Source organism: Pinus tabuliformis, chromosome 1_1 (genome assembly GCF_031772625.1).
Source record: "Pinus tabuliformis cultivar Carrire ecotype Pingquan chromosome 1_1, CPIR1, whole genome shotgun sequence".
Taxonomy (NCBI): Eukaryota; Viridiplantae; Streptophyta; class Pinopsida; order Pinales; family Pinaceae; genus Pinus; species Pinus tabuliformis.
In genome coordinates this window covers 63,113,782-63,135,628 of record NC_142297.1, presented here as the reverse complement: position 1 = coordinate 63,135,628, position 21,847 = coordinate 63,113,782, and the positions used below count along the sequence as shown (strand labels likewise).

The 21,847-nt window shown below is 36.7% G+C and overlaps 1 protein-coding gene across 1 annotated transcript; it reads right to left on the bottom strand.

Annotated features, from left to right (window-relative positions):
• Positions 1–19,035: 19,035 nt before the first annotated feature.
• LOC149211574 (secreted RxLR effector protein 78-like) lies at positions 19,036–19,470 on the bottom strand. The gene has a single exon (XM_089388434.1). The coding sequence runs from the start codon at positions 19,468–19,470 to the stop codon at positions 19,036–19,038; it is 435 nt and encodes a 144-aa protein (XP_089244560.1).
• Between the last annotated feature and the right edge of the window lie 2,377 nt (positions 19,471–21,847).

The window sequence follows — 21,847 nt, the reverse complement described above, 5'->3', positions numbered from 1 at the left end:
ACAAGGAGATAAAAGGTCAACCCCATCAACAACCAAGGAAAGAAAGACTTCAAATAAAAACATTTCCACCTAACTATGGAAGGGATAATTGTTTATTTTCTCTAACAAATAATGTTGAATGTTTTAAATGTCATTATTTTGGACATGTTGCAGCCAGATGCAGAAGTAGAATGGTTCAAGACCGTCACACAGAAAGATCATCAGTTTCCAGGTACTTTAAGGGATATTGTTTTGCTTGCAATATGTTTGGTCACAAAACTATTGATTGTGATAGAAGGAATATGAAACATGTAAGATGCTATGCGTGTAACATGTTTGGAAATAAAGCAAAGGAGTGCAGGAGAAAATTTCGGCCACCATACCAAAAAGAGAAAACATTATCATAATCCAAGGTATTGAAGAAGAAGGAATTGTTGTCAGAAACATGTGGCATAGCTCAGTTTACATAAATAACAGACCCAGAGGAAGCTGAAAGTGTAAAACTTCAGTATTCAAATTCTCATACAATTATTATGAAGGGAAGTCTCATATATACGTGAGTTAGAAGTTGCACAGTCACGTATGTGATGTTTTGAAGAAGAAGCAATGGGACAGACTCAGGAAAAGGGGTCTGATATGGTTCAATCAATTATCAATTATCTATTATGTTCTGATTGATGATGGTTACAGTCTACCGATGATATGTGGAAGTATTTTTGGCCTTCATAAGATGTTAAAAAGTTGATGAATAATTGGTTGATGGTGATGCCTTGATGATTCTTACTGATATTTGCAATGATCAGATCTGGCAATGAACGATTGGCACAGGTTCAGGGGGAGCATATGTTTCTAATAATGAATTGTTGTCATTATGTTAGAATATCTTGGTACATGAAGATGCTTATATTGCTTGATCCACATAGTTGTTTTGATTCAGATAACTCTTTTAATGATGTACATATACATGTTGTTGATCTTGATGTTGATGGTGCAGATCATATATGGTGTATGATAGTTGTTGATGATTATAATGGTCTTGCTTAGATTATTGGTCCTTGTTATAAATGCCATATATATCATTTGATTTAAAGGTCATGAAATACCTATTTTGTAACCCCACTATGGGAAGGATGATGTAATAATTTCCATTTCAGTCATGTATAAACATTTGGTATATCCCCACTTGGTTGGGTAGATGAGTCAAAATTGGTGTATCCGCACTTGATTGGGAGATTGATGTATGTATGAGTCATTGGTGATAGGAAGGTCATACTCACTTAGTTGAGTTATAGAGTCATGTTATTTTTTTGAAAAATATTTATTGCAGACTATGCATGTGCTCAGGGGGAAAATGGACGGTTTAGTACATCTCAGCATGTACAAAGGGGGAGCTTAATTAGAGAATCCAGCATGTACTCAGGGGGGGAATATCTTGGTCTGCCCTTTTCCCTTGATTTAAAAGGGGGAGAGTGTCTTGGTGTTGTTGTTTCCATCAAGTCCAAAGGGCAAGATTGTTAGAATTATGATACAGGTGTTGTCCTTGATGGCAACTCACACAGATGTGTTGGGTGTGGAGCATGATTATTTAGAGGTCTTTGTTTCAGTCGGATGTATACCCTAGGAAGTTTGTACACCCCACACAGGGGGGTACAGGGGGGACTTGTCCCCCCCGCGGGGGTTTGGGGGAGTCGATCCCCCCTGGCTGGGGGGTCTAGGGGCCAGCGGTCCTCCAGTGGGGGTTTCGAGGGCAACACCCCCGAAGCTAAAAACATATGTAAAATTGCCTTGTAAAAGTATAGTAATTACTAGTCAATCTGGGCCGTTCATTAGGCGGATGATCTGACAGTAGAACCTATGTTTAGTTTAGGGTTTTTTCCCTAGAAGGCAACCCCTCTCTTTGTATGAGGGCATTGTATTGAGGCTGTGTAATAAATGTGTATTCTCCGAGAGAGAAATAGAGAGGTGAGACTGTGAGAGAAAATAGAGGATATTACAGTGCATCTTCTGTAGGTTGTGTCTCTTCATTTTGCTAGATAATAGAAAGGAAGGATTGGCTGTTCGGGGTGGACGTAGCCCAAACTAGGTGAACCATGTATATCTGTGTCTCTCTGGTTTTATGCATTTTCTGTGTTTATATTTATGCAATATTCTATGTGTTCCATTGCTCTGTAACATATAATTTTCTAACAAGATGACAGTTCATAGTGCATCAGGTTAACTTAGAGATCAGAATCTAGAGATTGAAGAAAGAGAGTGGTTTAAGACGTATACGTTGGTTTACTTTGTCCAAGCAGCATATACACGTGGGTCAACAGAACAAAAGGAGCGTGTATGTATACACGCACTCCCACGGGAGGAAAAGTGAGTACATGTTGGAAAACCAAGGTTTTGGTCCAAGGTATTTGGTCCAAGGTATTAGTCCAAGGTATTGGTCCAAGGTATTTGGTCCGAGGTATTGACCCTAGGTATTTGGTCCAATGTATTGGTCCTAAGTGGTTTTGGTCCAAGGTATTGAGAAAGGCCAAAAACTATATAAGGAGGAGAAGATCATTAAGGCATGTGTGCAAGCAATGAATAAGTTATGAAGAGTAAGATCAAAAGCGAATATGCATGTTATGGGTTTATGGTGCTTTGCTTGATCTAAACTAAGGATGAACCTTAGCGGTTGATGGGGGATGAGATCTAATGATGGATTAGGATCATGAGACCTAAAATGAATTATTATTATATGGTTTGATCATGGATAGCCTAGATCTGAATGCTAACATGTGATTTACACTATAAATGTTCTGATCTGTGTATGACTGAAGTTTGGAATAAGTTGTGATGTTTTAAGTTAGCATTTGCAGATCTATACGCTGGTTTTCTTTGGTAAAAGCGTGTATACACGATGTTCAGTCATATCCAAGTAGCGTATACATTATGAAATATGATATTTGAAGTTTCTTTAGCATCTGGTTGTTGTTGCAGAGTTCTGGGTTCTGCTTTGTGTTCTGGTGACTGTGTTTTGGTGATAGTGTTCTAAATATTCAGATTGATTGATTGTGATTTGCTTCAATGATGATGGGTTTTCAGTGATTGGTTGTATTGCAGTGGTGATTGGTTTTGAGCTTCAATGTTGCTGATGGGTCCAATATGAAAATTTGATGAAACGAGGCCTTCAGATTGTGGTAATGTGTTCCAAGAGTATCCAGTTTGAAAATTTACGAAATGTGATCCCAGGAGGAAGAGATAAGGTCGTAGCCTTTTTTAGGCCAGTGCCTACGTACTGTTAAACATATCAGCTAGTACAAGAGCCAGGGGGTTGGATCTCCCTTCCAGTAGTAGCTAGAAAACGAGTGAAGGTTATAGCCTTCTGTAGGTCAGCACTTACGTACTAGTAAAAGGATCGGCTAGTACAAGAGCTAGGGGGGTTGTAGCTCCCTTCCATTAGAAGATGGAGAATGAGAGAAGGTTATAGCCTTCTGTAGGTGGGTACCTATGTATTGGTATGAGTCTGCACCAGTACAAGATTATAAACAGGTTTTTCTTATATTAAAAGAAGACAACAGTAGGTGGCTTTTGTCCCGCATTGGGTTTCCACCTTAAATCTTGGTGTTCATGTGTGTTTCTTATGTGTGATGGTTTGTTCTGCTATTACTACATATGGTTACTGTTTATATGGTTAATGAAGTATTGATGCACTAATTAAAGATCAACATATGATGAATTAACTGAATCATAAGTTTGCTGGATATACACTGGTTGTCTGAAATACAATTGTGTGTACACGCGAGTTACCTTCATTGAAGTAGCGTATATAAATCAGAGTATGAAAAGAAAAAGTTATTGATTTGACTAATACTAATTCAACCCCCCCGGCCCTCTCCGTGTATTATTTTCAACATCTCTATGAGTGTGTATTATGCAAGATATTATCTCTAAGGGTATCACTAGACAGATTCTCTTCTCTCTTTCATTTCACATTTTTCACTCCAGTGTTATTGTTCTCCTCTTTCTTCAATTGCTGCTTCTTACCATCAATATTGAGTTCCTCTCCTGAAAATGAAAGAAGATACAATGCAGAGTATAAGACATGAAGGACGATGAATACATGAACATAAAATAAAGCAAAATATAAAATATTAATACAACATATACCTCAACATTCGATAGTGGCCACTATGCAGCTAGATGACCTATATAAACAAAACAAATAAAACATCACCATAGAAAATAACACCCTAGGAACTTAGTATTCAACCTTCAACAAAACCTTAGGCACAATCATACCAACTAAGTTACATGTTAAAAATATCATGCAATATATAACTTGTGAAAACAAATGGAAAAAAAAAATATTAGTGTAAAAAATGTCCTTATTGTTTGTTCTAAAAGAGTCATGTTCCTTAAATTTGGATATTCTTTTGGCAAAAGTCAAAGTTCCTCACTATTATGACCTGTGTTTTTAGGATCATGAGATTGATCCAACATCATATTGGATTGTGGAGACAAAATGATTCAAATTTCAAAGACGAGTACCTCACTTGGTTGAATGAAGGTACAAGTTGTGAGTAGTGTCAAAACCTTAGGGAAGAAGAACACTAAGGCCTAAGAAAATATATCACCACTTTTCCACTAAAAGGAAAAATTTCAATCCCACAATGGCCTCTCAAAGTACATTTCGTTGGATGGATATCACACTTTGAGAGATTATTGTAATATATTGTCACAATGCCCCTCACAATCGGACCCTATAGTTTTTTCCAATAATATTAATCACATTATACTATTTAATTATAAATTATGACTATAAGATAATTATTAGTTTTAATAATTAGTCTAAAATTGTGTTTTTAGTATTTATGTATACATGAAAATATTCGGAAAAAAAAAGGTACATTTTGTAACTAGTTAATTTCGAGTGAATCTAAATACACAAGAAATTATGGTGCCTCGATGTTTCTCTAGCATTATTCGCTCATTGTACCAATTTCTCCCATGTCCTCTACTAATTTTGGTGAACTCCTCTTTGATGATGTCTAATGCCAATATAGTGGACATTTATCCTTAGTGTTTTTCTAAGCCAAAGGGAAGCTCCACAAGTAACAACAAAAATGTGGCCTCAAATATATTATTGGGGGCCAAAATGTAGTAACTATATGACAAGCCAAGAAACATTGCACGTTAATCATCTTCCCTTTAATATTGATTAATAATTTCTTTGCATGATCATGTAATACCAAAGTGTCAAGTAGGGTCATTTAAAGTCAATCATCCATCAATATCACCTTTGAGAGTGTTTAGTATTTAATACTTCCTATTACACACACTATAGATCACCAACTTCAATGATAACAATATAAACACAACAAAAATGAAATTAAAATAAATGCTAGGAAGTCAAATGCGACTAATCTTGAGTCAAGAAAATACCAAGCCTTTCACATTAGCAAGGCATTCTTAGGCACTAAAAAAAAATCCTTCCATTGCATCATTTTCACCTTTTCTTTAATTTCTTTAATTGATAACATAACTTTCAGAAGAAAACAAAATTCATTGAAAAATGTCTCAAAATCCTAACAAATTTTTGCGTGATTGTCGTATCAATTAAACAGAAAGGCAATCATTCGATATGCTTTTAACTTGCGGAATATATTGAAGAATATGAAGCTTTCTCATCCCTTACTCCTAATCAAATTTTAATCCGTGGGTTCCAATCAAGTAATCAATTTCCCTCCAAGATAGATAAGATATCACTTTGGAGAAGGACTTCTAAAAGCATTGGGATAGTAGAAATGGAATTAACTAGGAAGAAATTGAATCACTTTAGTGGGTGCTCCAAAATATTTGAACGCAACTGAAAATGATTTTATACTCCCTCCACACATTTTAAAACAGAATTCATTCAGTTACATCTCATTTATTTTCCACCTTTCTGTAATATGTAATTCTTTGAGAAAGAATAGAGCATTCATGAATATTGTCTTGGAAGAGGACTCTTCATAATCCTAATAAGTTGGGCTCTAAAAAATAAACAATTTCATGTAGTCATTAAATTTTACATGGTACATTCACGTGGGTTCATATTGGGGGATATATATTGAGGAAAAAATGGCATAATATATTGGGGGATATATAGGGGGTAAAGGGTTTTTATATTGGAAGGTATAAAAATGGAGTTCAAAGTTAATGAAAAAATATAAAGGGGTATAAAAAATGTTAATGAAAAAATGGATACCTACAATATCTAATGGAAGTAGGGGTTTTTTAAATTGGGAAGGTGTATTGGGTTCATATTGGTAGGGGGTTAAAGAATGTGATTTTTAGGGGTATTTTCCAATGTGTAGTCAAATTAAGGGTGTTGTTTAATATGTCACGAATGCACATGATAGGACAAAGGTTCATTGAGTGAAGCCCCTGTTAGTATATTTCAGTGATTAAAACGACAACTTTATTCTTAATCTAGTTACAACAAAAATAAATTCAACCCTAACTAGTTGGGATCTAACAAATCAAGAATTCCATGTAGTAAAGTAAACTTACATGGTAGATCCCAATTATTTGCAATGACAACTTTATTCTTGATCTTATTACAACATAGATAAATTCAAGAGTACATACATATTTCTGTATTGAACACATTTCGAGATTTCATAGAAATATAATGATACGATTTACCTATAGGATTTGTCTCCATCACACAAACCTCTTTTCGTAATAAAATTATAAATCCCACGTCTACATTCCTCATCCCCGACATACCAATTATTTACAGTGGAATAATTTATCATTTCTCCCTCGATGCAATAGAGATCCACTACTATGGCATGGAGATGATTGGTGTCATAAAATGGTGCATTGCATCCTTCAATATATGTCACGAAACTCCTCTCACCACACATAACTCCTCTCATCTACAACAATAAGAGTCCTTTCAAACTGCTTGGTCTCTATCTCATTCATCTTGAAATAAGTGGATATTTCCATGGGTGACAAAGTGTGTTTAGGGATTTAATAGAAGGAACTATCACTAAAAAAAATAATATACAATGCAGCATAATAGTTATCAGCAGGAGGAACAACCCTGCTAAGCTACTTCCTAACTACATAAAGGTACTCTCGAATTACCTCTTATAACAAACAAAAGATAACATCAACTGCCTATAGAGTCTACCTATGCATGGTAGCAATGAAAAAACTATAAAAAAAACATCTACAACAACGTTGGTCAATCTGTTCTTCTAGTCAAGGCCATGCCCATGTTTTGAAAAGTATCAAGCAAGTCAGGGTCCACCTCATGCAGGCTCCTCTTCTTCTTCTACTCTCTCTATTTAGGTTCATAATGATAGGAAAGGTCTTGGAAATTGATGGGTGGGTAAAATTTATCATACAATTTGGGTTCTTCCATTTTTAATCATTGTCTACAATCATTGAATCGAAATTGCAAAAGCCATTCAAGTTCATTCTTTTTAGCTGAAGTTAACCTAAGCTTTAAAGAGTTGTAAGGTTTAATGGATCTAAGTATATTCTACTTAAAATATAGTAATATGGTTTAAAATTGTAGGCATTGAGATCTGAATCTAAGGATGAAACATAAAATATTTTATGTTCATGATTACAAGAAATTTTAATTTCATGTAACAAAATTTGAGGAAGGTCTAGCTTGTGCATCCTACCAGAAAATTTTCTTGCATCACCTAAGCCCTTTGAATTTGGGCATGGTAGAGTCCACTACACAAACAATCAAACACTAAAAAAAGGTGAAAATAAAAAATAAAATTCCATGCATTTTGACCCTAGAAAAGTTAGGGAGGATCGAACTAATGTGCACAATAAGGAGATGCAAAATGTTTAGTTTTCCATTGTCCTTTGATGAGTTGTTGGCTGCAATAAAGATTTGCATTGTCATAATCATTAAACCATTTGTACAATAAGGACACGCAAAATTTTTACTTGTCCATTGTCTTTTGATGAATTATTGGTCACAATCAGGATCTGCATTATTATAATCATTAAACCTTCAACTCTAGATAAAATTTAGATAAAATTTATGATTTGGTCATAGAAACCCTCGAAATTGTTTACCCATAAGAACAAAAATCATATTTAGTAAAAAGGAAGAACTCTCCATAGTCCAAATTCATACCCATGTAAAAATTACCAAAATCTTAATAAGGACATGCAAAATGATTACTTATGCATTGTCTTTTCATGAACTGTTCAGGGCAATCAAGATTTGCATTATCATAATCATTAAACCCTCAACTCTAGATAAAATTTATGCTTTGATTATATAAACCCTCGAAATTGTTTACCCATAAGAACAAAAATCATCTTTAGTAATAAGGAAGAACTCTCCAAAGTCTAAATTCATACCCATGTAAAAATTACCTAAATTTTCAAAATCTGCATTATCATAATTATTAAATCCTCAACTCTAGATAAAATTTATGCTTTGATCATATAAACCCTTGAAATTGTTTACCCATAAGAACAAAAATAATCTTTAGTAAAAAGGAAGAACTCACCATAATACCCATGTAAAAATTACTAAAATCTTCAAGATCTGCATTATCATAATCATTAAACCCTCAATTCTAAATAAAATTTATGGTTTGATCATATAAACCATCGAAATTGTTTACCCATAAGACAAAAATCATCTTTAGTAAAAAGGAAGAACTCTCCATAGTCCAAATTCATACCCATGGAAAAATTACCAAATTCTTCAAGATTTGCATTATCATAATCATTAAACCCTCAACTCTACATAAAATTATGCTTTGATCATATAAACCCTTACCCATAAGAATAAAAATCATCTTTAGTAAAAAAGAATAACTCTCGAGAGTCCAAATTCATACCCATGTAAAAATTATAAAAATCTCCATGACAAATGGCCCTTCCCTTCCTCCATCTAATCATTGATGCTCTCCTCAGGTGTTTCCCATGCAAACTCCATCTAGGGTTCGAATCCCATGAAATCCATAGATCACGTTAATGGTCTTCCTTCTTCTAGCTTTTCCATCTTGATATAGGCAAGGCAGAGAAAAATGTAGTGCTACAATGTGACGTTGTAATCTGTGAATATTTTATTTGAGCCCAAAACTAAACTAGAAATGAAAAAGAAAAGAAATATTTATAATGGAAAAAATAAAATAAATATTTATAATATAAAATAAAATATATAAATTGAAATTGGGTTAAATGGTTTATTTTTAATAAGAATTTGTTATTTTGTGTAAGACGCTAAGTTAAAAAGAAGAAGAAGAAGTTAAAAATGATATTGGGATGAGTGTAAACATTTAGATATGACCTCAATTAATAATAAAAAGTTAAATTAATAAAAATAACAAAAATCAATTTGCTATATTTTGGTTTTGTTATTAACTCGTGAATAGGCTTTGTTGCAATACCATGGGCCAATACCATGACTTATAAATACTATAAGTCCAAAAACAATAACTTATTTCACAACCAAAATATTTTATAACAATATGACAAGATTCTTAACTGTGGATATTCACCCCCACATTACGGTAGATATTATTAACTTGTAAAAAATAGCATTTGTTACAATACCATGCGTCAATACCATGGATTATCAATACCACATGCTCTGATACCAAATGTTATGAATCCAACTCACAAAAAGATAGAAAAGAGAGATCAATGCCTTCAAAATAAGCCTCTTCGAGGGGGCAACCTCCTTTACATTACACAAATGAACAATTATTAGATGATACAAATGAGAAGACTTCCTTTCTATATATAGGAGTCTAAGGGGTCATAATATAATCAGAGCCGACATAACAATAATAATGTAAGGGCACAATAATAACAATAGTGGGCTTCTATGGGGCACAAGAATAACAATATGGGGACTACATGGGCACAACAATATAATAAGGGGGTTTTACTAATAACAATAAGGGGTTACACTAGTATTATAGGGACATAACATCCCCTCTCCTTCAAAAAGTGTTGTCCTCAACACTTGAGTAGTTCTTGATGCTTCTGTATAAACTCTTGTCCTCCCATGTGGAATCTTCAAGGGGTAAGTTCTTCCACTTGATGAGATACTCTGAAATTGATCTATTTTGTAGCTTTTGATTTCTCAATTATGTGACTGCTTCAGGTTCCAATATGATTTTTCCTTCCTTGTAAAGTTCTCGAAATAATGTTTGAACTGCGATCTTCTGCAACTTTTGAATGAGTTCCCACTCCTTTGGGCATATGGATATATGTAAGGCCTGATGTTTGGAGGAAAACTTTATGGAATAAAATGAATAGCATGATCATGATCATGAATAGGTGGGAGGCCTTTGGGAGTCTCAAATACCTTAGAATGATTGTCCAAAACATTTTGGAGATATAAAGAAATACATGATTTCGATGTGGGATCCTTTAGTGAACATAATTGTGCAATTACACCCCGTTGTTCTTTATCTAGAATCTTTGTCATGCTGTTAGTGTTGATTATCTTTCTAGGTTTTCCTTCGATACCCCTCAATTAAAAGCTATCATACCCAAAGATTGTAGCCATTGGACTCCTAGTAAAACATCAACACCACCCATTGGAATGGAAAGCATTGGGCCATTCAATACACATTCTCCCATGGATAGCTTGATATTATGGCACTTTCAAGAGCAATTTATGATTCCCCCACTTGCAACCATCACTCGACACTGCGGTGCTAGATATAGGAAGCAATTCAATTGCTTGGCTATCTTACAATCAATTAAATTATGGGTACTGCCCGAACCAATCAACACTCTTACCTTTTTCTTCTTGATATGTCCTTCTATCTTGATAGTTTTAGGATTGGTAATTTCTTCCAATGCATTACAAGATATGTTCGGATTGATTTCTTGAGACTCGATGTGATCTTTCAATTCTTAAACATTTTTCTTCTTGATATGTCCTTCTATATTAATAGTTTGAGGAGTGGTAATTCTGTCCAATGCATTACTAGATATGGTTGGATTCCTTTCTTCTTTCTCGATGTGATCTTTCACTTCTTGAACCTTTTTCTTCTTGACATGACCTTCTATCTTGAGAGTTTTAGGAGTGGTAATTCTTTCCAATGCTTTACAAGATATGGTTAGATTCATTTCTTCTTTCCCTAGGGTTGGTTCCTAGTGTATATACTCTTGTTTTGGCGTTTCTTGATCCTTTTCTTCCTCCTCTCCACAATCAATGTGAAATAATTTCTTCTCATCACACTTATGACCTTTAATGTATTTTTTATCACAATTGTAAGTCCATGGAAAATTTTAGGGGCTAATGTTCGCCCAGTGGGCTAATTTTCCATGATTTTTCCAAAAAAAAGATTCGCCGATTTCCAATTTTATAAAAGACGATTCGCCCAAATTTTAGAATATAAAATTATTTTACCTTAAAAATCACCAACATTATAGAGAGACTATATATAAAATAATTATAAATTTGATTAATTTTACAAATATATCAATAAACATTTATAATTTGCATATTAGGGATTAGTGAGATTCGCCAATGTTTGAAACTTCATGAAAATTTTCCATCCTTAAAATTTTCCTTGATTGTAACAAAGCACTTTTTCTCTTTTTTCTTCCAATTGTTGTGGTGTAACCCTTGTAGGTTGTGGAAGGCTAGGAGAAACAACACTTCCATCTTTATAATTGTGAAGGGTAGACTTCCTTGTTGCCATAATTTTGCTTTCCACTTTGTAACAAAGCCCTTTTTCTCTTTTTTCTTCCAATTGTTGTGGTGTTTCTCTAAAGAAGGTGTTGCTCTTTGTATCCTCATAATGTGCTATCATTTCCTCCATGAAAATTGACCACATAACAAGTTGTTTACAAGAACAAAGCCCTTTTTACCATAAAAATTGATCCGGTTCTAAATATGAAGATGCAATACATACCTTTTGTAACAGTGGTACACCATGTAGATCAAAATATTACTCCATCTGTAGTATCCAATTTACTGGATCCTTTCCATCAAACTTCCTCATGTCACCTTTTCTTGATTTCAGGATCTCGACCTTGAAATGACTGTAACTCACAAAAAGATAGAAAAGATAGATGAACGCCTTAGAAATAAGCATCTTCAAGGGGGCAACCTCCTTTACATTACACAAATGAACAATTCTTGGATTATATAAATGAAAAGACCTCCTTTCTATATATAGGAGTCTAAGGGGTCATAATATAATCAAAGCCGACATAACAATAATAATGTAAGGGCACAATAATAACAATAGTGGGCTTCTATGGGGCACAATAATAACAATATGGGTACTACATGGGAACAACAATATAATAAGGGGGTTGTACTAATAACAATCAGGTGTTACACTAGTAGTATAGGGACCTAACATTTCACAATCAAAATATTTTATAACAATATGACAAGATTGTTAACCATGGATATTCACACTCACTTTACCATGGATATTAATTTGTAAATAGGTTTTGTCACAATACCATGGGACAATACCATGTCTTATCAATACCACATGCCAAAAAAACATAACTTATTTCATAGTAAAAATATTTTATTTTAATTTAATTTTACAGCATTTTTTTAATTGAATCTAAAAGGGAAACTCTTACAATTTGAGATATATCTAAACACTCTAACGTCACCACTACTAAGAATATTCCCATAGAAATTAAATTAAGGTTTTAATAAAATTAAGTTAAGATGGATCTATGTTGGTTCTTTATATATATATATATATAGAAAGAACTATCACAGATCCATCTTAGCTAAGGACCCAAGGGATGAGAACAAGCAAATTGACTAATTATAATCGATTAAATATAGTGCATGATTTTTAAAAGTTTTTAATTATTTTCTTTTCTTTGACATGATTGATCCAAAATATAGGTTTAATATTTTACAACCAATTAAGTTTTTTTAATTTAGATAATTTCTTAAACATAATACAATGTGATCAAATTTAAGAGAGAGTTGAGGAGGGGGCGGAGAAAGGGAGGGAGAAAGTGAAAAATTTGGAGGACAGAGAGAGAGAAAAAGAGAGAGTGATGGGTGGGAGAGAGAGAAATGGAGTTGGAGTGGGGGAGAGAGGGAGGAAAGAAAAAATACATACAGAGATTGAAGTGGAGAGGGAGAGGAGTGAGAAGGGAGAGATTGAGAGAGAGTGATGGAGAGAGGAGAGGAGCGAAGAGAAAGAAGATCATATGTGGGATCATCTATGAGAGGGAGATCTTTGGATGAGTAAATAGAATGTTTACTGTCACCTGTGCATACCATACTCAAACAAAAGATGTGTTGTCCATATATTCTACAAAAAGAGCCTAGCAATAAACAAAACTTGCATGTTATCATCTTTGAGGGTTACAATGAAAAAAATAAATTAATATCCATTTTACATGAACTGAATTTGGGACCACGAAGCATTGTCACCAAGGACCAAGTTCGAATTCCTCCATACCACAATCTCTACAAACCCTTCTCTGCCAAGCGCGAGAACGAGCAACGCCAACCTCCTCAACATCCCTTCACAAATTAGAAACCTCCTATACTACCAACCTCTCAAAAAGCTTCCTGGCCTCAACGTTTAGCTTAGCAAGGGAGCACTTTGGGGAAGTGATATGCTCCAGACTTTTGTCCTCCAAAAATGACTTAAAAGAGCATCGTTGATGCTCTAATTAGTTCTCCAGCTTATTGATGGTGGAGACCAAAGCTTGTGTGGAGTCTATTAGCTTGTCTATTAACGCTGAGGCATTGATGGTCTCCTAGAGCCCTTCATATCTATACTTCCTATCCATGATACTGACTATGAAGAGAACATAAACATGTTGGCTAGCCTAAAAAGGGTCACAAATAGAGAGGACTTGGACACCATTGCCTGTAACACTCACTATTCTTACCCCTACAACATATACCTGAAAATGCTGATAGATTTTCAAACAAAAAACCATAGAACCAAATATAATTATACCTACAATTGAAACGTGATCCCCATAGATGCAAAAGATCTCCCATCATAGTGAAAATCACACTAGGACATAGGCGAAATGACCTTATGTCTATGCTAGACAATAGAATTGAAATGACATTGCTTTTAAATGGAGGATCTGCCTCAACCAGAGGAGAGAGCATTAATTTAGTTCCAGAAATATTTAATAGGAAATGATAGTAAATAATGAGCAACATAAGCCACTTGTTCTCCATAAACTTCCAATTGGATGTAGGCCCGATAAAGGTTTGGACCCAACTATGCGCTTCTAATTAGTTATATAGGCCATTGCTAATAAATAAAGTAATTAACTCACATTATGCAAGGGACCATGAGTAGGTAGGGTTTTGTTTCTCCTCCTCGTCCTAATCATCAACAGGTTTTCATTCATTCCTTGCATGAACTAGGGCTTCTTCTTTCAAAAAAAACATCAGATCTAAGGTTTTATCTACAAACCCAAGGTTTTTACATCCAGGACTTCAAGTCTTACATAATTTAAAATCTTATTTTTATAATAATCATTTATACCTTTTTCAAGTCCAACAGATGGAAGTTGCGCATATAAGGAATATATGCGCATATACGGGAGTTGTGCATATACAGAAAATATGCACATATACAGAAGTTAGGCATATATGGAAGCTAAGCATATATGGAAGATATGCATATCTTCTGTATATATAAAATTATGTATATGTGAATCTATATATATATATATATATATATATATATATATATATATATATATATATATATTTGTTAACTTTGGCAGAGCTGCTATCTATATTTCAAAATCAAAATTTACATCCATCATATGTCCCAGGTGGTTAACCTGCCCAAAGGAAACCAGGCAACCACCTGTCTACGTTAAATCCAGCCCAAAATTTGAAAATGTTCATCTCTATGTTTCTATCATGTCTGCTCTTTCGAGCTCTACTCATTATCCTAACTTTTATTCTCCAGTAATACATCATAATTCAGTTTATCTCTTAAAACACACTAACAGACTTAACATATTGCATCAATCCTCATCCGAGGAAATTATCGAGGCAGGTGCCTTGGCGCTTGATCCAGGGATCTCGCTTCTCTGCTCCATTGTCCATTTCAGGTCTCTCAGCATCTGTTCAATTCTCCCCAAGATGAGGTTGTTGCGAGAGGCCTGAATTTGTACAACTATAATTTCCTTAAGGAGCACAAACTTCATGTCTTCTATTTCTTCCTGGTTTTGATTTCGTTGTTGTTCGTTCCGTTGCTGCATTTCCTCCTTTTCTTCTTCCTGTACAGCCCAATTCATGTTCATGGCTCTGGCTACCACATGCTTCATTATCCAGTATTTTTGGAGCGTTTTATTGAAGAGGGAGTTGCAGCTACGCGAGTTGCCGGGGTCCGACACCATGGCCTCCCATTCTCCCCTGGAGACCTCGTAGTTCAAGCTAATTGATCTCAACTCTCTCTCCCAACTAGTTATCTACTCCCTGATTTCGGGTGGGTTCCACACCATGTAAGCATCTATAATGCTCATCATGTGCTCTGCCTCCGATTTCCTGCCTCTCCTTTTCGGATTTTTGTTGGTTCCCTCTTCCTGTTTTGGTACCCATTTCGCTTTCTGTGGGGCCATTTTCTTTCTGGACTGAATGCTGCACTTTACTGAATATTTCTTACCTATCAAGACATGATAACATAAGTCAGTAACATGGTTTAGAATTTGATTTTTGATCCAGTTACTTACCATCCTTTCCTTGCCAGGATTCTGGTTTCCCAGGGTGTGAGAAGGGTATGAGGGTGCTTCACACACCGAGGGTTGGCCTCTGAATCGGCCCATTTCATTTTCTCCACTCGAAATGGCTATGGTTACCCCTCACTGCCCATGTTTCTCAATTTTTGAGGGTCTGTTCTGGTCGACTTTTCTCCCCGACTGCCGAAGGGGTTGGCTTTCTCTCCTTTTTTCCAGGGATTTCCTACTCATTCTTCCTCTGGCCTTTTCTACAGATTGTTTTTGTGCTTGGGTCCAGCTACTTACAGGGTTACCTCTCCTTCTTGAGGTTCCTTCCTTCCCCGCTCTGAGAACTATCCTGGATTTGGTCTTTCCTTTCCTCAGGAGACCTTTATTATTTTTCCCCGGATGACCAGTAGTTTTCCTCGGAGCCAGGGCTTTCTGGCTTGCTCCTCTAGTCAGAGGTGGACACTGCTGCCCGGGTCTAAGGGCTCCTACATTATAGCTATTTCTACCTTCTGATCTAAGTTTCATGGTCCTCTCAGGGAAGTTTTTTAGGCTCCTACTTCTAGCTACAGCATAAAATACCAAGTGTGAGGTTGAGACTACATACCGCCTTACCCCGCCGTTGCCGTATCCTTTGTCTATTCGTTGCTCCTGTCTACCACCTTTCTTTGCTCCAACCGGCTTCGTGCTCTGCTGCATGCAAATTTCTATTGCCACCTTAGGCCCTCTTGGGGTTATTCTTATCCTTCTATCCCTTTTAACCTCCACATGTCTTGTTTCTTTACCAACACTCTTTCCCGAGTCCTCTTCTCGGGATGTGCCTTGACTGTTCTGTCTGCCTTTACTCCCCATCACTCCCATGTCCTCTTGGTTGCTTTAGCCATGTACTTTCTGCCCTTTTGCTGCCACTTGTCATCCCTTCTCTAACCTCACACCTGCCCTCCCCCATATCATTCCTTGATTGCACCTCTGCTGGCATCTCGGGATGCGATCCGTCCCTGCCCTACTCCGTCAGTTTCCCCTTTTGCCATTTACTCCTTTCATTTCGCACGTGTGTCCTATCTATCATCATTGGTTGTGTACTTTCCCCGCATTTTCCACTTGCTGCCTTTTCCTGAACATTCCTCTCTGGATCACTATTGCCACCATTATCGACTTCTAGGAGTTTCTGCAGCTGCGCCTTCTCCTTCGGGTGAGGGAGCTCTGTTCCTCCGAGGTCCATCGACCTTCCACTGTTTCGACTTCCCCAATTAGCCAACCAGTCTACCGGTCTGTTTCCTTTTCGCCTTACATGTGTGGGGATAATATAGTCTACTTTGTTTATCAATTTCCCTATTTCACTGGTTAACCATGCTGTTCTCCAGCTCCTGCTAATCTTTTCCGCTGGTGTCTTGTTTTGCAATTGTTTTACCATGTCGACTACCAGTTTTGAATCACCTTCAATTTGAAGGTTCTAGTACATTTCCCGAATGGCAATTTCAAGTCCACGTTTTAGCGCGTGTAACTCCACTTCATTGTTCATTGCTTCTCCACAATCCATTGCATAAATTCTTAGAGAGGTTACTCCATCATTCTTGAGTAACCCCCATATTCCTGCTTCTCCCGGATTACCTTTTGCTGCCCCATCAAAGTTTAGCTTGACAAAACCTTGCGGTGGATGCCTGTAAGTACTAATCTCCTTGACCTCTCTAGTTTGAGGTTTACTTTGTGTTCTGTCTATCATGCTCTATTTTAATTGTAAGCACTGCAAAATTCTCTCCTCTGTTTGATTGATCTTCCAGTCTTCATCATTCCACCTTTCTATTAAAATAGTTTCTTTGATATTTTGTATTGTTTGCTTCCATATTTTGGTCGAGGTTCTCCTTTCCTCTTTGAATATCACACTATTTCTTTCCTTCCAGATGTTCCAAAGCATGAGCCCAATGGATAGCGTCCACGTGTGGTTTAAGATCTGGTTCTGGTAAGGTTTTCTTGGCCAATTTTCCAGAGTATTTTTTATATTATGGTAGTTTCTATGACTATTTTCAAACATTTGTTGGTGATTTCTCCACAGGTTGCAGCTGGTGCAGCTGTTGGTTAGGTGCTCCATCATCTCCTCCTGTTCTTGGCATAGTGCGCATCATGAGGGTCCCTGCATGCCTTTTCTCTGTATTTGATCCCAGGTTAGTGCCCGTTCATGATGTAAGATTCATAGAAAGAAGGCTACTTTAGGCCAAGTCTAAATTTTCCAGATGTTTTTCCATTTTTTTTATTATGTCGGTTGATTATGCCCTGCCTTTAAATGATATCCTTCTTCTATAGAGAACGTGCCTTTTATTTGAGTTCCCCATCATAGTATGTCCTTCCCTGTTTTAACCGCAACTTTCCTAGATGCCATTTCTTTGTTGTAATTACCCCAGCTTGTTGTCTCTGGGGCTGCTACCCAGTCATACTTTTTCTTCCAATTTCACTAGTATTCCCCTATGCTTGGCTTCCAGAAGTCTCAACCAATTCCCCCTCTGTTTGGGAGGTAAATTCCTGGATTTCTTAGAGGGTTTCTTTATGGAGAAGCTTTTCTCGTTGTTGCCAGGATTCCTCCCAGAGCTTGGCTATGTCCCCCTCTCTTACTTCCCAAAAGTTGTAATTTCTTATCAGATCTTTATTGTTCCTAGCCAAATTCCATATTGCTAATCCTTTTTCTTCTGTTTGGCTTCTCATCCTGTCTTCTGGTTTCTTTTTTGCCTCGTATTTCTTCTCCCAAATTTTCTTCCATAGGTCCTACCCACCCTATGTCCACCTCCACCACAGTTTTGCTCCCATCACTTGGTTGAGGGTATAAGGGTCACGCAGACCTAAGCCTCCATCTTTGATTGGTTTGCTGAGCCATTCCCAAGAGAGCAATGCCCATTTTCGTGTTTTACTTGTTCCTTGCCATAAAAATTTCTTGAACATGGCTACTAATTTTTGACAAATAGATTTAGGGACAGCTTGGCTAGACATCTGGTATATTGGGATTGATTGCAATACTGCTTTTAGGATTATTATCCGGCTAGGAGTATTCAGAGATCAGAATGTCCAATTATCTATCTTCTTTCTTATCTTGCCTATGAGAGGTCCCCAATTTGCTACTCTATACTGATACTCATTGAGCATGATGCTAAGATACTTTGCTGGGAAGCTTCCTACTCGGAATCCCATTGTTCTTGCCAAGAATCTTTGGGATGCTACTTGAGTGTTAAAGAAGAAGATTTCTGATTTCTCATTATTAATTTTTGTCCCTGAGGCTTTCGTGAACTATGAGAGAATTTTTAGAATCTGTTGGGCTTCCTTGAGAGTAGCTTGTCCATAGATCATGATATCATCTACGAATTACTGATGTGTTATAGGAATTTCATTACCCCAAATTCACAGTCCCTTTATCTGTTCATTGGCCAAACGCGCTTTCACCAGCCGGCCCAAAACTTTTGCTGCTAGAATGAATAGAAATGGGGAGAAGGGATCTCCCTGTCTGAGCCCTCTCATAGGGTTAAAGGCTTCCGAAGGGGATCCGTTTAGCATAATCGACATCACCGGTGTTCTTACCATTGACATTATCCATTTCACCCATCTCTCGTCAAAGCCATGAGCCTTTAGGATACCCCCCAGGTATTCCCAACTAAGACGATCATAAGCCTTCGCTAGATCCAATTTTATTAGCATGCCTTTGTTTTTGGAGTTTTTCAGTGAGTGTATTACCTCTTGAGCAATTACTATACCATCCGTTATCTGTCTTCCTTTAACAAATCCAGTTTTCTCCTGAGCTATGAGGTCAGGAAGGATTGGTTTGAGTCTGTTTACCATTATTGTAGCCAATATTTTGTATACTACATTACATAGAGCTATTGGTCTAAAGCCCTGGGGTTCTTCTGAGTTCTCCGTTTTCGAAATCAGAGCAAGGAAGGTGGCATTGAGGGTCGGGTGCATGCGCTTCGTGCATCTTGATTCTTCCACTAGTTCCACGAGGTCCTGGCTCATGAAGTTCCAGGAGGCTTGGTAAAATTCTATAGTAAATTCGTCAGGCCCCGGGGCCTTGTTCTTTTTTTTACCACTTCCTCCACTTCTTCTTTCGTGATCACCCTGAGTAGGGCCAGATTTTGATCTATGGTAACTTTTTTGGGGATATATTGGCAAACATTAGTTATTTCCTCCTCCCTTCATATATTAGGTTCAGTCAACATCCCTTTGAAGTAGCCTACCAATAACTTCTCCATTTCTTCTTGTTGAAGTACCATGTTCCCTTGACTGTCCTTGAGTGAGAAGATTCTATTATGCTGTCTGTGGTTCACCATTGCTCTATGAAAGAATTTTGAATTTTTCTTCCCTTCTTTCAACCATTGGACTCGTGATTTTTGTTTCCATAGAATTTCTTCTTGCTTTCTTCTTTCCTCGATTTGTGTAATCACCCTCCCTTCCTCCTCTGCTAGCTCCTCACTTCTTCTTCCCTCTATGATTTGTTGTTGGATTCTCTCCCTTCTTGTTTGTAGTATTTCTTTCTCTTTTTGAATGTTACCAAATTCCTCTCTGTTCCATTTCTTTATTTTTCCTTTTAGGTCTTTTAGTCTAATTTGAAACGTATGCATTTTGTTTCTACCTTCCATGCCGTTTTTACTCTCCTACCACCAAGTTTTCATTTTGTCTAGGAAATTTGGATCTCTTAGCCAAAAGGCCTCGAACCGGAATGGCCTTTTTTTATTCTGTGGATTCATAGCAATCTCCAGTTTGATAGGCCAGTGGTCCGACCCTATAGATGGAAGAATGGAAGCTTCATAGAAGATATCCTTTCCTATTAATTGTTCAGAGGCTAGAAATCTATCCAGCCTTGATGCTATCTGCCTATTCCCGCCTCTTTTGTTGTTCCAGGTAAATTTTCCATTTATAGTTGGAATGTCCACCAACCTTAATTCCATTTGAAAATATCTAAATCTCTCCATCTCCGGGTCCTCTCTCTGTATTCCTCCTTTCTTATCTTCTTTGGATGTTGTCATATTGAAATCTCCTGCAATGATCCACATCTATTCCTGATGCATATTCCAAAGCTTTTGCATATCAGTGAGGAAGCTACCTTGATCTACTGGGGTGTGGGGCCCATAGACTGTTGAAACTAAAAACCATTCACTTTGCCCTATGAGTCTAAACTTTCCTGTAAGGATTCTTGGCAATCCTATCCACTAGTTTGTTATGACTTCTGCTGGATTCCAGATGACTACTATCCCTCCCACACCTCCTTTAGCATCTAGGGTTACTTTCTCATATTTAAGTTTAATTTTATTTAGGATTTCCTCCATCTTTTGGCCTAAGATTTTGGTCTCCTGGATCAACATTATCTGTGGTTTGTCTTTTCTCAGTCATTCCGCTAAATGTCTTTGTGTCCCTTTACTATTCAAACCTCTTATATTCCAGGATGTAATAATCATTGGGGGGTTTGATTGAGGTTTTGGAACACCACCGAAAGCGGAACAACTCTCCTTGTGTTTACTAACATTTCCCCCATGAGTTGGATGGAATATTTAATGTTTTTTCTTCCTTGTTTTTCCCTCCTTTTACTTTTCCTTGTTGGTTTGTTCGATTGTCCTTCTGACTCTCATGATGCTCTTCAATCTCTGTTTTTCCTTTTCCCTGTTTGGCTTGATATTGCTGGAATGTTCCCGCATAGAGTCTTTTTTTGTCCTCAGGGATAAAACATGCATTCAGGTTTCTCCGTTCATTTAATAACTTTTTGAGGACTTCTTCTTCTATGCTTAGGTCTTCCCCCCTATTAATCTCTATTTCTGTCTCCATGTTTTCTGTTTGTTATTCCTGTTCTTTGCCTTTTTCTTGGATATCACTCTGTGCTTTTCTCTTGGTGTGGATCCTTTCGCTACTAGAGCTAGTTTCTTTCTCTTTGTCTTCCTGGTATTCCATGGTTTGATCCTCCTCTTCCCCTTCTTCTTGGAGGATTTCAAAGCTATTTGATTTACCTGGGTGTGTTTTCTGTTCCTTTTACCTTCGTTTGAGTTTTCTTTTGTTGGTCTTCTTCTACTCTTCACTTCCTGAAATCCTTCCTGATCTTCTTCTTCTTCTTCTTCTTCTTCTTCCTTTTTTTTTGCTGCTTAATTTTTCTCTCTTCTTCTTCCATTATTAGGGGGCACTCTTTGACCAGGTGTCCATATTCATGACATCTGCGGCATCTAAAGGGTAT